The sequence below is a fragment of the Pseudorca crassidens genome, chromosome 7 (assembly GCF_039906515.1).
Source record: "Pseudorca crassidens isolate mPseCra1 chromosome 7, mPseCra1.hap1, whole genome shotgun sequence".
In the NCBI taxonomy this organism is placed as follows: Eukaryota; Metazoa; Chordata; class Mammalia; order Artiodactyla; family Delphinidae; genus Pseudorca; species Pseudorca crassidens.
Window position 1 is genome coordinate 109,226,297 of NC_090302.1, and position 15,640 is coordinate 109,241,936.

General features: G+C 34.8%; 1 protein-coding gene across 11 annotated transcripts in view; it reads right to left on the bottom strand.

The window, feature by feature from the left end:
- CEP44 (centrosomal protein 44) overlaps positions 1–15,640 on the bottom strand; it is a 79,497-nt gene that overhangs the window by 56,976 nt on the left and 6,881 nt on the right. For 5 of the 11 annotated variants that reach the window (XM_067745344.1, XM_067745348.1, XM_067745343.1 and 2 more), the window contains 9 exons: positions 15,106–15,244; positions 12,348–12,495; positions 11,006–11,152; positions 10,502–10,624; positions 8,359–8,520; positions 6,956–7,162; positions 6,393–6,468; positions 3,851–3,975; positions 3,561–3,598 (listed from right to left, as the gene is read on the bottom strand). In XM_067745344.1, the coding sequence (XP_067601445.1) occupies positions 3,561–3,598; positions 3,851–3,975; positions 6,393–6,468; positions 6,956–7,162; positions 8,359–8,520; positions 10,502–10,624; positions 11,006–11,152; positions 12,348–12,495; positions 15,106–15,194 (1,115 nt within the window). In that variant the 5' untranslated portion in view covers positions 15,195–15,244. Of the gene's footprint in view, positions 1–2,584; positions 2,783–3,560; positions 3,599–3,850; positions 3,976–6,392; positions 6,469–6,955; positions 7,163–8,358; positions 8,521–10,501; positions 10,625–11,005; positions 11,153–12,347; positions 12,496–15,105; positions 15,245–15,640 lie in introns of those variants that run through there. The other 6 variants (XR_010945200.1, XR_010945199.1, XM_067745346.1 and 3 more) reach the window with 3 other exon arrangements.

The following is a 15,640-nucleotide window of genomic DNA, read 5'->3' on the forward strand; positions in this document are numbered from 1 at the left end:
CTTCCTATCACTCTAATACCCACCTTTCAACCTTCCTGGGTAACTAAAATTATGATTCTCTCCTTTTTCTTAACACCCATCTATAACGTATAATTCAAATAACATACATTCGGGATACTTATTGAATAAGTGCTCTGGTTCTTAATTTCAAAATGCTGAGTTGAATACTTTGCATTAAAAATGTTTTTAATCGAATAATTTCTATTAGTGATTTAGTGGACTTCAGAGAAAAATAAGACATACATTCTATACAGTACCCATTCCTACATGTATTAGAAATAAATAAAAACCGTGATAAAATGAGTATGGATTTTAAAAAATCCCCTCCCACCCCAATAAATCTGCACGTTCTCAGTGTCGCTACCGCTTTCTTCACTCCCTGAATGAGTAGTATAAACAACCTGACGTTTTCACTAGGGGAACCTTGGGATTATTAAAAAGTGAAAATTAAATCTATAATGTTATAGGAGCTCGAAAAGTGCTGTAGCTTGTAAAATTGACAAGGTTCTTTTTCTCTTTAATGCTTCTCCAAGTGCCTGTCAATGATGTAAAGCTGTGAGGAATGAGTAGCATGAAATGCAGCTCCAAAGGCTTGAAGTTCCATTTTTTAGGGAATGTATTACACGTTAAAACATTACATTACTAAGCGTTAAAGTAAAACAAACAAATATAGAACTACTTTTTCCAACTTAATAGTCCTTGGCTTTGCCTAGAATTTTCATACGGTTGACTTTACTTCTTCTTACTTCACCTTATGCATTCTTAGTGTTTCTATTTGACCTCTGTGCAGCTGTATTCACAGCGCACAGTACAAACAGGGCCACACCAGCTGCTGATGCCTTTGCGGTCAGTATAATACATTACCTTTCATCCCACTTACGGGAGAATTAAGGGGATGGAGTTAGCGAAAATTCCAGTTAACTACGGGTTTAATTATGTAGCTCCAAATCTCTCCAGGACTCCCCTCCCTTACCTTCTCAAGACCTTCAAGTTAATCAAAAGGGGCTGGTCTGTGGTTACCAACTACTAATTACCTAAGAGGGAAATTTCTTTTCTACTATTTCTAAGAGAATTAGAATAACAAATAATTGTTCTCTCTTCAATAACTTCAGTGAAGTCAAATTTGCTTTCTTTTTCCCCAAAGATTACGTTGTCAAAGCAGTACAGTGAGATTCTTTGTAAGTATAAATGTCTGGTGGCGTTATGTGTTGATTTCATGAGTTCCTGTTTAAGTTGTTAGATAAAAGTACAAAAAAAATTTGGATTCCAAATTTCCACTAGATAATATAAGACATCTTTTACTGTATTTTCAATAGAAACTTATACTTGGCACACTTAATGTATATCAGGAAATTTAAAATGCTTAAAATCATCTAATTGGTATATATGTACACTAATATAAAGGAAAAAGGAGAGGGAGGGGAAAAAGAGACCGTGAGAAAAGAAGACGATTTTTTCTTCTCTCTTGCACAAAAGAGAAAATTTCAAAAACACTTCTTTTTAAAATTGGAATTGAGTTTTTCAAAAGGGAAAATATGATCCTATGTTTTACAGGAAATCACATATCTTAATAAAAGGTAAAATACGGGCATGTAAACCACAAGGTGGTGCTACAATTCCATGCTGATGCTGAATTTTTAGAAGTTTAATGGACAAAGTAGTTTCTTTTATAATCTCGACTCATAATTTTTTACAATTGAAAAAACTAAGCTAATTGGATTCATTAATTCTAGAAATATTTGCTGAAACTACTAAAGTCAAAGTTGTATGCTAACTTCAAAAGTTTATAATTTTAAAGTATGATGACTATACATGTACCTGTAGTAGAATATTAAAAATGCCTTCTTAAAAGTTATCTCTACTTAGAATTTTAACTTACTATTAATGTTCCATAGGTGACAAATATCAAATTACATTTATATAAGCATAGGAATAAATAAGAGAATTTATCTAGTATTTTAAAATGAATTTCATTTTTCTTTTAATTTAACTTCCTCTAAGACTTTTTCTCTCTCTAGAAAGATATATAACTTCCCATCATTTAAAAAAACAAGAAACAAAAAAACTCTCACTGTGTATCTTGTAATACAGGAATGGCCACCATCTGGGTCTGAGCTGCTGCTCTTAAAATGTGTTACAGAGTAGAGCACTAAAATACCCGGCACATTTTCACCATTGTCCAACCTGCTTTCAAATACAAAAGGAGAACCTAACTTCCTCAACGTTAACTGAAAGCGTGTTGCTGCCTTTTGACTGAGCGTGAAATAGCTGTATTTTTGTTGTATTTCAATCTCAATGAGCATATTTAACTTTTTCATTGCAAGATATTCGTCAGTACAGACGGCAAGATGGTATGTATGAGAGCCTCCTGGAGACAATATGCAAGTCCCAGGTGGAGTGTTTCCAACAGGATGTAAACCATGGTCCTCAAGCCTGTACTTGAAAAAACTACTTAGCACGCTGCCAACAAATGTCAACACAAAAATACAGTGCTGGAATGACTTCACGCTGTAAAAGAAATGTACTGGCACCTAAGTTTTCCTAAGAATAGTAAAACTGTAAAGCGGTATAAGCACAGCACAAAAATATTTAAGTATTTATTCAACATTGAATGAAAAAGCTAATATACCAAATGGAATTCAAATTCTAATAAAAATATTACAGTATATTAAAACTGTATAGAGAACTCTATGTACAGGAGCCAAAGTCCTAGAGAGGTTCATGCAGAAAATTCTATAATTAGTGATTTGGACATTTCAGTAACTCTGCAGTTTCTTCAAACCTGGAATATAATACATAAATAATATATTAAGTAAATAACAAATTCATAGTGAGGCATAGGAACTAGGTTGCTGCAGTTATGCTTTTGAGCCTTAAATAAATTTCAGTGATTATTTATAGGTAGTTACTGTTAATAAGTATACTATGGCCAGAAGGGGAGGAAAAACAACTGGAGTCAATTATGTGTCTTTAATTCTTGAAGCGTAAGTTATTTCGGCGCATCTCAATTTCCAAAAAAAAAAAATATATATAGTCTTTTAAAGTAGTAGGCTGCATGATAATCTTACACAATTTCATTTCATATTTTCTTTCAACTGTTCTTTAAAAAAATCATGTAATTTCATATTTGTACTAGATAAAAGTATCATATTTAGTACTACCATACCAACAATTTTCTGAAAAGGACTAGCAATACTTTCACAATACTTAAAATGTCTCCGAACCATCCATCTACATACACAATTTAATATTTTGATAAAGTAGTTATCAAAAATAGATAACTTCTCGATTATCAACCAAAAACATCACTGCACTCTTTAATCTCCAATTAATTCCATTAACAATGTTTTACATCACTTGTTGGAAACAAAAACAGTGACTTATCTCACAAACACATAACTGGAGGTGGATTTATTATCCACTGGAGTCTTGAAGGAAATTCCACACCTGACTGAGAGACCTTCAAGGTTTGAAACACACATGCACATTCTTTATATATCGTAATCCAACACAATTCCCTATAGAGAAATGAATTTCTGTTGCCCCTTTCTGTTACTTACATTTTTTTCATCCTTTCCATTTTTTGGATTGTTGTTTCCTTTAATTTAAAAAGCAACAAATTTAGGCCATTTCTCAAAGTAAACCATAATCAGAGATGGACCGTGAACATATAGAACACAGTCTAAAACATTGCATTAAGTACCGTTTATTTATCACAAAGAATTTATGAGATTAAGATTTACAGTTTCACTGTTTTTCTTGCCCATGGCTTCTGCAACTAAATCTAATGCTTGCTTGTTATCCTGACCTTACAGAGGAAATCACCTAAGTAGTTGCCAGTTCTTCTTACCTCAGAAATCTCTTTCAAACCACAGTAATTAATAGTTGAGGTTCTGGGAGTTGAATCGGATGATACCATACGATAACCAGAGGACAAAGGAATATTTGCTTGCCTTTCCTCTTTGCTTTTTCTATCTGTGGAGAAATTAATTTTTAGGTTACCTTTTCCTTTCATAGTAGAGTCAAATATCTAAAATTTTATGTATAGAGGGAAGAAACATAAACCTCTCAATATAAAGTGCCTACTGGTATAGGTCTAGATGAGTTTTTAATATTCTTTTAGGATAATGACCTGCATATGGAGATCTGGATATTAAAAACTGGTCAATGAAGATCACAAAAAGTAACATTATCTTTATCATGATAGCAATCAATTGAATATGCAGGTTAATGTATTTTTAAATAAGCTACTGATCCGTGTATATTCTTTTCTTAAAATGGTGGCAACTATTGCTAAAACTGACTATATGTACTTCCTAAAAATCAGGAAACATTCCACCCTAAGTTGATATGTATGGAAAAAAATTGCTTAAAATTCAGGTTCACAGATTTATTAAAGAACTGAACAACTTTCCATTTCCAGTATCCTGATATTATTCAACAAAATGATGGCAAGGCTTTCCTACCACTGAATTGGATATAGAACATCAGAGATAAAACAAGTTCCTGTCCAACCAATCTCATAAGCCCTATGTTTTTAGTCATGGTACATGTGGCTGCAAAAACAAGGCAAAAAAAAAAAAAAATCAGGTACCCATTTAAACTGGTTTACATAGTTTAACTGTAAGCCTACACAGACAACCTCAATCAGGGAACAAAGTGTTAGCACGTGAGGACTCTGGTCTCTCATGGAGCCACAGTCTCTCCTGTCTCCTTCTCTTGCCTGTTTGCTCCATTCCTCTACTTACTAATGGGCATGAACTTCACCAAAAGCATTCCCAACTTAACACGATCCTCAGATCAGACTGGTGAACTGTCACTCTCAACATCAAAAGGAATTCAAACCCTCAGCTTCCAGGTAGCATGGAGAGGTAAGGTGTAATGTGTCAGGCTTCATAAATTTGACTCAACTGATCAGGGTCAGATTATGCATTTTTTTGAGACTAGGTATTCAACTCATTCATAATCTATAATCCATTTCAGATAGTGGTCTATCTGCTCATCACTCTTAAGTCCTAGCATAGGACTAATGTGTTAAAAATATGTTCTGTAACCTGTTATTTAAAAAGTACTAAGCCCAAACAGGTGAAATCGAACTTGGAAAAGGCAATGTTTTGCAAACAGCAGACTTCAGTATTCTTTCAATGCATAAAAACTTGATTTCTACCATATACAGATAGATACTGGTGACAGAAGCACAGACGTTATGTTAGACAGACCGTAAGATAAAGTTCTTGCTCTCAAGGATCTTAGAGTTGAGCTTTGAAATTTGTTGAGTAATGAATGAAGGATAAATGGAAAAAAGTCAACTTCTACCAAATCTGAAATTTGTAGTCTATAATAAATCTACTGCCAGAAGCAGCGTCTCAAATAATTTTATTTAATAACCTAATTATTGAACTTGTTTTCTGTGCAATGAAATTGGCATGTGCACTGAATATGTAGTGTTGAAGAGAAAACGTCAAAGCTAGTTTGCCTCTTTTCCAACATGTCCCACCATTCAACAGCTGTGTGGCCTTTGGCAGTTATTTAATCTCTCTTCCTCATCTGTAAAATATGCGTTATAATAGCACTTATCTTGCTTTGAGAATTAAATGCTTTACTATCGCAGTTGGAACAGTGCAGGCCTGTAGTTACCACTAAAATGTGTTGTTAAATTGTTATACACATAGTAGCTGAAAGATTTAATGAGGTTAAACACCCACAGATTTGAAAAGTTAGCTTCATTATGAATTCTCAACTGGACAAAATATCTCTTCTGCAAATATGATTTAATTACAAACATGACAACATTTAGATCTTTGTCTTTTCAAAAAGTGTAAGAATCAAAAAAATTAAAGCTTTAACTGAAAAGCAGCTCAGAAATCTTATCCCTGCTGCTCCGTCACAATGACAATGTCAGTAGCTTAGTAAGGTTAAGTGACACGGAGAAGATTTGTCCTAATTTTAGGTCCTTCTCATTTTATCACCATCAGTGAACTGTTGAAATGCAGGAGGTCTGTAACACTTTACAGGTTACTGACAAATGTGTTTTTTTTCTCTTACATATATTATTTACATATGCAAAAGCTACTACTTAAGTTTAAATTAGAAACTTTGGAGGTCCATTTATTATTCTAAAGCACTTTGCAATTGAAAGAGTAAAACATCTCTAAAAGTCTGCAATTTTGTACACTGGAATTTATGCAACTACTACATGTAAGACATGTAAGTTGGCTTTTCTAGCAATCCTTGATTTATAGTCTGTAAGTCTGATATTTTCTTTGTTCTTAGGAGCTTTGCAATTTCCAACAAAATAAGGTTTGAGGATAATTAAAATGACCAAATACTATAAAAACATTTTTGTGAAAACTCCTTACCATATCACCAATTCCAGTACGCCAAGAACTTACCCGGATTGAGATTATCCATGTCGCTACTAGAAGCACAGTCTTCACTCATCTCATTAAACTCTATATATTCACCATTCTGGAATGATATGGTTTAGTATTTAGAATAAAATAAAAAGATATGTTCTCATTTTTATGCTCTTACTGCTAAGCATAAAATATACAGATGACATAATAAATACTTACTTTTGATTATTTTATTTACAAGCAAAACATAAAATCCCTACATATAAAAAATGATCTCTTAAATGTGGAAGGAGAGAGAAAACTTGAATCTACTAACTTTCTAGGAAGGAAAGACAGACTAGGACCAGAAATGACATAACTGTCTCTAAAAGCTCAGCTTACAAGTTTGTCAGATTATCTTATTTGATGAAGAGAAAAGCAATAGTCACAACAACCATCACCAAACAGGGTGTTCCTAAACAGGCCTTCATCCCAACTGAACACTTCCCATTACCTAAGTATTCTCTTATTTAACATTCCAAATAAGAGAATAATAATGAACAAAGGAATTACTTTATTGTATCTTGAGATATTCTATAAATGTAAAGGAAAGAAAATACCTTTTTAGATAAAAGCATTTCTGTTTCAAGAAGAGTGACACGACTTAGAAGATCAGCCCAGGTTTTTTCATTCACCATCACTTTCCCTTTCATTTTTTCTTCCAAAGATTCTAATCTACTTTCTATGCAAGTCAGTTTCTTCAGCTTTTCTTGGCATTCAGCAAGCATAGTCTGTAGTGCAATAATCTCAGGATTGACTTCTGTATCCTAAAATGATTAGAAAGATTAAAAATATTACACAGATTAAAATTCCTGTAATTCAGTGTATTCCCATTTCCACGTGTTGTTTCAATAGTTACAGCAGGCAGGAGAGCATGAGAGTTAAGAGCGCTACTTCTGGAGCAGGCACCTTGGACACTTAAACTAGCTCATGCGAGATGCCCGATGCCTCAATTTCCTTATCTAAAAAGAAAAAGATGACAAGAGTGCCAACTTCATTTGGGTCTTGTAAGATTAAATGGATTAATTTGTATAAAGCTCTTAGAACAGTATCAGTTTGTACAATAAAACTATAAGTGACTAGCTTCTTATAACTAGATCTAGCAGAAAGCTAAGAGGAAATGACAGAGAAATGAGATTGTTCCGTTTGCTATAAACGGGAAGTAAGCCTAATGGTCATCTGGTAGTTTTTTTTTTTTTTTTTTTGCGGTACGCGGGCCTCTCACTGTTGTGGCCTCTCCCGTTGCGGAGCACAGGCTCCGGACATGCAGGCTCAGCGGCCATGGCTCACGGGCCTAGCCGCTCCACGGCATGTGGGATCCTCCCAGACCGGGGCACGAACCCGTGTCCCCTGCATGTGCAGGTGGACTCTCAACCACTGCGCCACCAGGGAAGCCCCATCTGGTAGTTTTTAAATGCCAACTGTATAACAAGATGTACAGAAGTCACAAGACATAGAAGACAGACAGAAAAAGAAGTTTTAACAGAAGCAGTAGAGACGAGACACTATAATGGGGTCTGTGGCAATAAAGTAATAGCAACGACATTCCGAGAAAGAGAGCAAAAGACAGCAAGGGCCCCAAAAGGAAAATGAAAAGGTGGTAATGCACCATTTTTTTCCATTCATCAATATGGGGAAGAGGTGATAAAGAACCTTCACTAAACAAAGTAGTATATCTCTATCTCTCACCAAATTGTCAATTCCTTGAAGTCAAGTCCTATGTCTTATTCATCTTTGCATTACCCATGACATCTCTCCTAGTACCCTAAATATAAGCAGCAAATAATATCTTTTGAACTATATTCAGTAAGACTTATTGATTCTTAAGTAATGGTAACAAAGGTAACATGTCACGATCAATAATTTAAAAGGCTAGAAACGTTCCAAAGATTAGATGCGGAAATAATCACGTATATCAAAGCAAGAAATATCGGCATCTGTTAAAGAAGTCCCAGATTCTTACTTGCTGCTCACACTTAATTTCAGGAACCTGTAATTCAGAAATCTTTATTTCAGCAGCCTTTAAGTCACAAATATCAAATGCTTCATTAACATCTGTTACTGTATCTTCAGGAATGTTAGGACCATCTTCATTGTACAGGTGCCGGATCACCACAGCTTTCTTCTGCACAGAGAAAAACATGTCAGAGATGCTTCCCTGTTCTCCACAATTATTTTAAACATACACGTAGTAATTTTTCAAAAGAAACATCCTATCTTCCATTTAAGATTTACAGAAGTTTAAATTACCACATATGCATATACCAAATATTACAAACTTATTATTTTAGGTGTGATGATACAATTGTGGTCATGATTTTTAAAAAGCATTCTTATATTTTACAAAAGTATTGAAATATTTATTCAATGATGTCTGGGACTTGTTTCAAATGGTTTCAGGTTTAGGAGAAAAGATGTTGGGAAAAGTGGTTACAATTAAGAAGAAACAAGATTAGCAAAGAGTCGACAAATTGCTGAATCACAGAATGGATACTTCTGTACAGGTTTGAAATGTTCCATAAGAAGAAGTTACTTTTAAAAGGTTAACACACTATTCACATGTAGATAATCAAGAACTGGCTTTATGAGTAGGACTCATTACAATTTTTTTTTTTGTATTAAACAAACCACAAAACATAAGACTGTCAATAACAATTCAAACTAAGGGAAAGTCCTGAGAGTAAGGGCACCAGGTCAAACCACATTTACGTAGGACTCTTCTGCCTACTTCCTTTTCTACGGGCAATCCACGTATGAACATGAACTCAGCACATGTGACATAGAAGTCACAACTACCACCCCAGAGAAGGCACTGGGGAGGAGACAACTTGCTTCAGTATTGACTCAGTTTTTCATGTAAACAAAGGAATGCACTTACTACTCCAACTTTTCTAAACTGGAATACTTTTAATAACTATTCAAATTTCTGAGAATTAAGAATTTGATGTAATTTACAAAATTCTGATGGATAACAAAGGAAACTTTATCTTACGAAAATTAAAAAGTCTAATGTCTTCAAATTTTTTATCTTTCTTTGTTAGGACAATTTAGATCACCCCTCAGCCCCCATACTGAAATAGAAGATTGAAAAATGCATCCAGTTCTATCAACTCATACTTAGTAAGTCCTTACAGTGGACCTAATCCTGTGCTAAGCACAATGAATATAAAAAAATCAGTGTAAGAAAATCCCTGTTTAGACAAATTCTAGTTGGGAAAGGATACAAGACACTTACATTCCTTTTCATATTGCCCTCATCACCTGGAGCAAAACAGGCATATTTTTTTTGAAAGTTACTGACATAAGAGCCTTTTTCTTACAGTTAAATGTCACTACTTTTTATAATGGCATAAAGTATAAATATCTTCACAGATTCTGTTTATATAACTCATATTTTGAATTGGGGAAAAACAATTCCCTAGATTTTACTTCAGCCAAAAAATACTCACATTCCTTTATCTAATGACACATTGGTTATTCATCTGGTAGTCTGTCTTTCAATCTCAAAGGGCTTGCCCGAGGTGGAAGACAGCTGAAAGTATATTTACCATTATAAAATAATATTTTGCCTTCATTTTCCCTTGGAGATGGAAAAACTATCCCTAAAGGCATTGGACTCATTCAGCCACAGGTGCTTGAAGCAGACAAGGGCAGGGAAGATATCTACCAACAAAGAGAAAATATTCAAAACACTACCCCAAAACCAGATTATAGATTTAAGGAACTATCAATCATTGGATAATTCACAGTCCTGGTATAGAAATACGAATGTACGTAAATCATGACCTATCACTGTAAGTAAAGGGAGGGTCTTTAGGAAGACTAGGTATGTAATTAAGTGCAAATGTTCATGATCACAAAAGGCAGAATTAAAGATTAGAAATATAAAGAGAAAGGCTGTTCAGTTGTACGTTTCTACCCTCTTCTTATAACTTTAGGAATGTTCCCAGATAATATGTGATATGCTCTGTTAAAAATCCTTACACTCTAATGTCTAAGCAGAATGTTTTACCAGATGCTAGTCAGAAAAGTGAACCTTATACGTTGGATTGACTAGGTAGGTAACTCTTAACACTACACAATGCATTCTCTTTGTATTTTCCCACCTTTCCCGAAGTCATAAACCTGCCAGTGACGTCAATGCCCACAGGTTCAGTTGATGTCTTCTCAGCGCTTGAACAAGGTTCTGACTTAGCAGAACTGATTTTTTTTCTTTGTTGTGATGGAGCCTAAAAAAAAGGTATTAAGATGTCATAAATTATGTGGGAAAGCATGATGTATATATTAAATTCCCCTATCACTTAAATTTTCATATGAAATGTGACTGCCAAATAATGCTGAGTCTAATGAGACTACACGTCTCTTGAAAATTACAAAGTGATGAAAATGTATTATGTTTGAACTATTAGTTTAGGACTAGTAGCTCCAAGTCACAAATGTGCAAAAACAAGTCACTAGTATTTAAAGCAAACATCAGGCATTGTAAGGTTACCCAGACCTGTGAATAGTGCAGTAATTGCACTATGCATTAATTTGCTGACTAGGGTATTGACTTTTTAACATTAAAATATAGCAACTTAGCCTAAGTTAAAATCTATTAATAAAATTACCTTCTCAAGACCACTCAACTCCTTGTGCTTTTTCATCACACAATTCAAAATATCACATATAATTTGGATTTTCCATTCTGCAAATCCACATTGGAGAAACTGCTTTTTCGTCAAGATTGGTTTATAATTAAATAGATCACGAAGAAGCTGTAAAGAGGAAACAGATCAATGAAATAATTGGGAGCAATTTCTTTCAAAAATCCAAAATTATAAATGACCACCTGGTCAGGGATGTACTGCCATTTTTGAGAGGCGAGAGGGGAGGATTAAGCCATTATATATAGGGCACTAAAGAAACCTGTAGGGGTGCTGTGAGTCCTGACCAGGTAGGAGAACAGGTAGGAAACAGTTAGCTAGGGATGTATCAGAGTATAGATAGCTGTCCAGAGAGATGAAAAAATATATAAAAAGTTCAAATATCCTCATAGGTACTAAAAAAAAACCCCCAAAACTCCTTAGCTCGCTGAACAAGATTACTATAGCAGATATCAGAAAACCACAGTTCTATTTGTTTATAGAAATCATGACTTGATTTTTAGACAAGTTGGTAGGCTACTGAGTTTCGATTTCTCATGCATAAAATGAGAGATACAGATTAAACCAGTAATTTTCAAAACCTACTCTGTGGACCCTGGGATTTCCTAGAAGTGCCTCTCAGGCTTCCATGGAAGCTTTCTGGGGTGAGAGACAAAGAAAGGGAAGATTAAACAGAGACTATATTTAAAGGCTACCATTTCATCAAACTCTACCTAAAAAAGAAAAAAATCAAGATTTGATTTGATAAATGGGCTTTACTATTTTTTTAAAAAGGTTAAGAAAACCACAGTACGTGAACAAAAATTAATGATACAAAGTAGGGTTCTGAAAAATCAAACATGAGATTAAGTTCAGGATACATATAGTACAAGTGCAGGTACTAGAGTAGATAATAAGACATGGTTTCAGACCTCAAGGAACACAAGTTGTTCCAACATAAGTTGTAGTCCCTTCTTATAAACAACTAAATTAACTCACAATTTTCTGAACCACAAACTTTACTCACTAAAACCACATTTCTCTCTAACTTCTGCCAGTATACCAAATTTTACTAAAATTTGATATAAAAAAGGCAAATGATAACCAGTGACAATTACCAGTCCTCATGTTCATTAGAGTATGACACATACAGCAAACTTGAATTGCATCTTGATTATAACAGGGACTGCATTTACAGGAGATAAATGCATCTGAAAATACTCTGTCAACTATGTATGCGGCATATATTTGAGTTATAATAACATTAATCTTAAGAAAACCATTCAATGACTTCTAAAAGAATTATTGTTTCATAAATTCAAAGTACCTTGTAGACAGTATCTATGAAGCGTAAGTCATTCTTTGCTATGAGCTCTACATTGGAGTCCACCAGAAGTTCTGCTACATAAGGTGAATATGAGGTAAGGGAATAGCTGATGATGGGCAGAGAGGCTGCTGTGTCTCCCTTTACCAAACTGTTAGGAAAAACAGAAAAAGATTTTTAATAAGCTTAATGCCACAAAGTTGGATAATCAGGGAAATAAAAGAAATGCTGTCAAAAACTCATAATTTAACACAATAGCCATAATAATTAGGTGATGCACAAGACCCTTTAGATTCCATCCCCTACTCTAAACCAGTGTAGGCAAATTAACTATGAAACAAAAACTCTTTAGTACCAACAGTCTGTTTACCACAGTATTTATTGATTTTCCAAAGCTTAGCCTTACTCGATCTAGTCCATTTTCTCCTACTAATAAAGCAAATGTACGGTCTTACAGTACACAAGTAGGCTTTACGGTTTTGCAAACACTTCTCACATTACCTCACTTGCTCTTTATCACAAAGCTGCAAAGGGAAAATATTAGGAATTCTAAGTTACAGATGAGGAAAACAGGGCTGGAAAAGCTATCAACTGTGACCAGGCTGACCAGTTTACTATCTTCCCCTGACATCAGGCCCATTTGGAATCTACCTTATTAGCTTACGCTAATTCCTCCAGCCCAGAAAGGTATCCTACTCTTGTTATCTGTCATTCATTCTTTGTGAATCATCAGTCAAATCTCAAGCCTCCCATGAAGCCATCTTTCTGATCCACAAGGATCTCTCTCAGAACGACTCCCCAGGTGTTCAGGATCTGACACCTGATGCTCTGCCTTGTACTGTTGTCTAACTGTCTCCACACACAGATCTTGTTTCTCAAGAAGTGCCTTCACTGATTCTCTCACAACAAGGCACAGAAAGTATTTGTTCAACTGATGCGATAATGTACTTACTTAGAACATTTGTTTTCCACAAAATTCAAACACATACATAAATCTCCCCATCCCTGCCCAATTTTTTTCAATAAGGCAGAGAACAAATATGATAAGATTATATTTTGTTTTTTGCAGGACAAACATAAATTGTTTCTCTTTTATGTTCGTGGGTAAAATTATAATTTACCCAATGAGAAAACTGCTCTAGCAACCTTGTCTCTCTGTAAGACAGTTCAAAACAGGAACTGAAAAAGTACTTTTTTAGAGCAAAATGTGTCCATTTTATCCACATTATGAATAGAAAACAGTCAGGTCTGCATTTAATACCTCTTAAATTAAACAATCTCAAAAATCTTGGTTACCTAGTTTCTAAGGACTTAGACTAGAAACAGTAAGAGAAACAGACATTATAAATTGACAGGCCAACACGAAAAACAGCAGATGTCAGGAAAAAATTTTAAAATGGCAAAAAGTATACAGAATCAAAATACGCAGAGTGTGTATCTGTACGTGTATGTGTGCGTGTCGGATCGGGGAGCGCAACCTGAAGCAGCAGCAAGTAGCACTACCCGTCTCAATAAACCCTGCAGACATTACTGTCTTATAAGATAATCTAAACTTGCTCTTAATGATACTCTTGGGTCAATAAGAAAATCAAATGTTTGAAAGCTGTATTCAGAAGACAGGAGAATCATCAGTATATTTTAGAATTATTCCTATCCAAAATGTCTGTTAAAATGTTAATACTTAAAGTGGGAAGAAGAAAACTTGGCTACTCAAACTGACTGAGCCCCTGCCAGTCTGGAGAGTAGAGATTTCCCTGTTTTGAGGAACCAGTATATGACTGGTACACACCGTGGGAGCAGACTAGGGAATGCTTTCTGCTTCTCACATATGATGCTCGTAATAACAGTCACAAGAGCTACACCTTCCCTAGTCTCCTCAGTATCCGTTCACTCGCAGCCTTCTCTTGGTTAGCTTTCCCTAGTTTACAAGACTATCTAGGATTCTACTGCATTAAACCAACTCAGTTTCCCTCACTTCTTGAACATATGCCTAATCTGGACTTGTCCCTCGACACAGTCATTGAATAAATGTCTAATTAGCTTCTAAGATGTGCCAGGCAGTTCTAGATGTGGGGGGCTGCAGTGAACTAAACAAAACGCCCCAGATGTCAGGCTGCATTCTAGTGAGGGGAAACATTTAACCAGTGGGGCGAAACATTTAACATTTAACATTTAAGCCATCCCAGGGAGGAAGAAAAAGAGGTATTAAACGATAAGAGGATGATGGGAGTACCGTATTAGGTTGGCAGAATTAGAGAAGAAATGTACCTTGTGACATTCTAGAAAGGCGAGTAAGTCACATTTGGAAAGTGGAAACTAAAGCAAAAGGTTTAAGTGAGATAGCTTAATAACAATCTTCAAGCATGGTATAAATTGTCATAAGAAATCTATTAACTAGAATCTCCCGAATCAAAAAGGAATACCACCCAACTAAGTGTGCGAGGGTGGTAAATTACAGAACTAATGAAATCCATTACACTTCCGTGAGATTAAACGTTGTACAGAGACCACACCTGATTCTAACAATATTGTGCTTCTACTTCTAAAAGTTGTTTTAAATCTCCTGAGTTGGAATTTTTCATTAATTCCTACTTAGAAACAAACTCCTAACTGCTTTCTAAAAATCTCTTAGTCATTTCAAGGAAAAAATTTAAAGGACCCAGATAAAATCTAGATTTTTATTTAGATACTCCCCTCATGTCAAGCATTACCTCACATCATTACTGAAAATAATACAAAGAAGTTTGATATTGTAGCTCACCCTACACAATCCACCTCTCTAGGATAATTTAGCGAGCGAAGCACTTGTTCTAGGTTCCGTAAGCTTCTTTTTAAGTCACCTGTTGCCATTATTTAACATTTGATTCAGCTCCAGCTTTGGAAATTATCTAATTTTTCACCTAAAAAAAAAAAAATCCATGAAACACTGCTCAACTCTTTGTATCTTTGAAGCTTCTCTAATATCTTTTGTTCAATCTCATACACACTTACCATATTTATCTTAGCTATTTCTCCCCTAATTCATCTTCCCTACTGGTGTAGTACTGTTTTGTATCTTCCATATATTCCTGAATGTCAGGTGTACTTTTCCCCCTCAATATTTTTTCACTAAAAAAATAAGTTTGCCTTATGTTCATCTTCTAACAGTGTGTCTGATATTATATGACACTCTCCCAAATACTTAATGGTACAACAAAGTACAATTTGGGAAGACATATCACCCTAAAATAATCTCCACCAATGAGTATTGTGGATGCTTATAAAGGGTACATAATAAAAATCAGTAAGAAATGGAG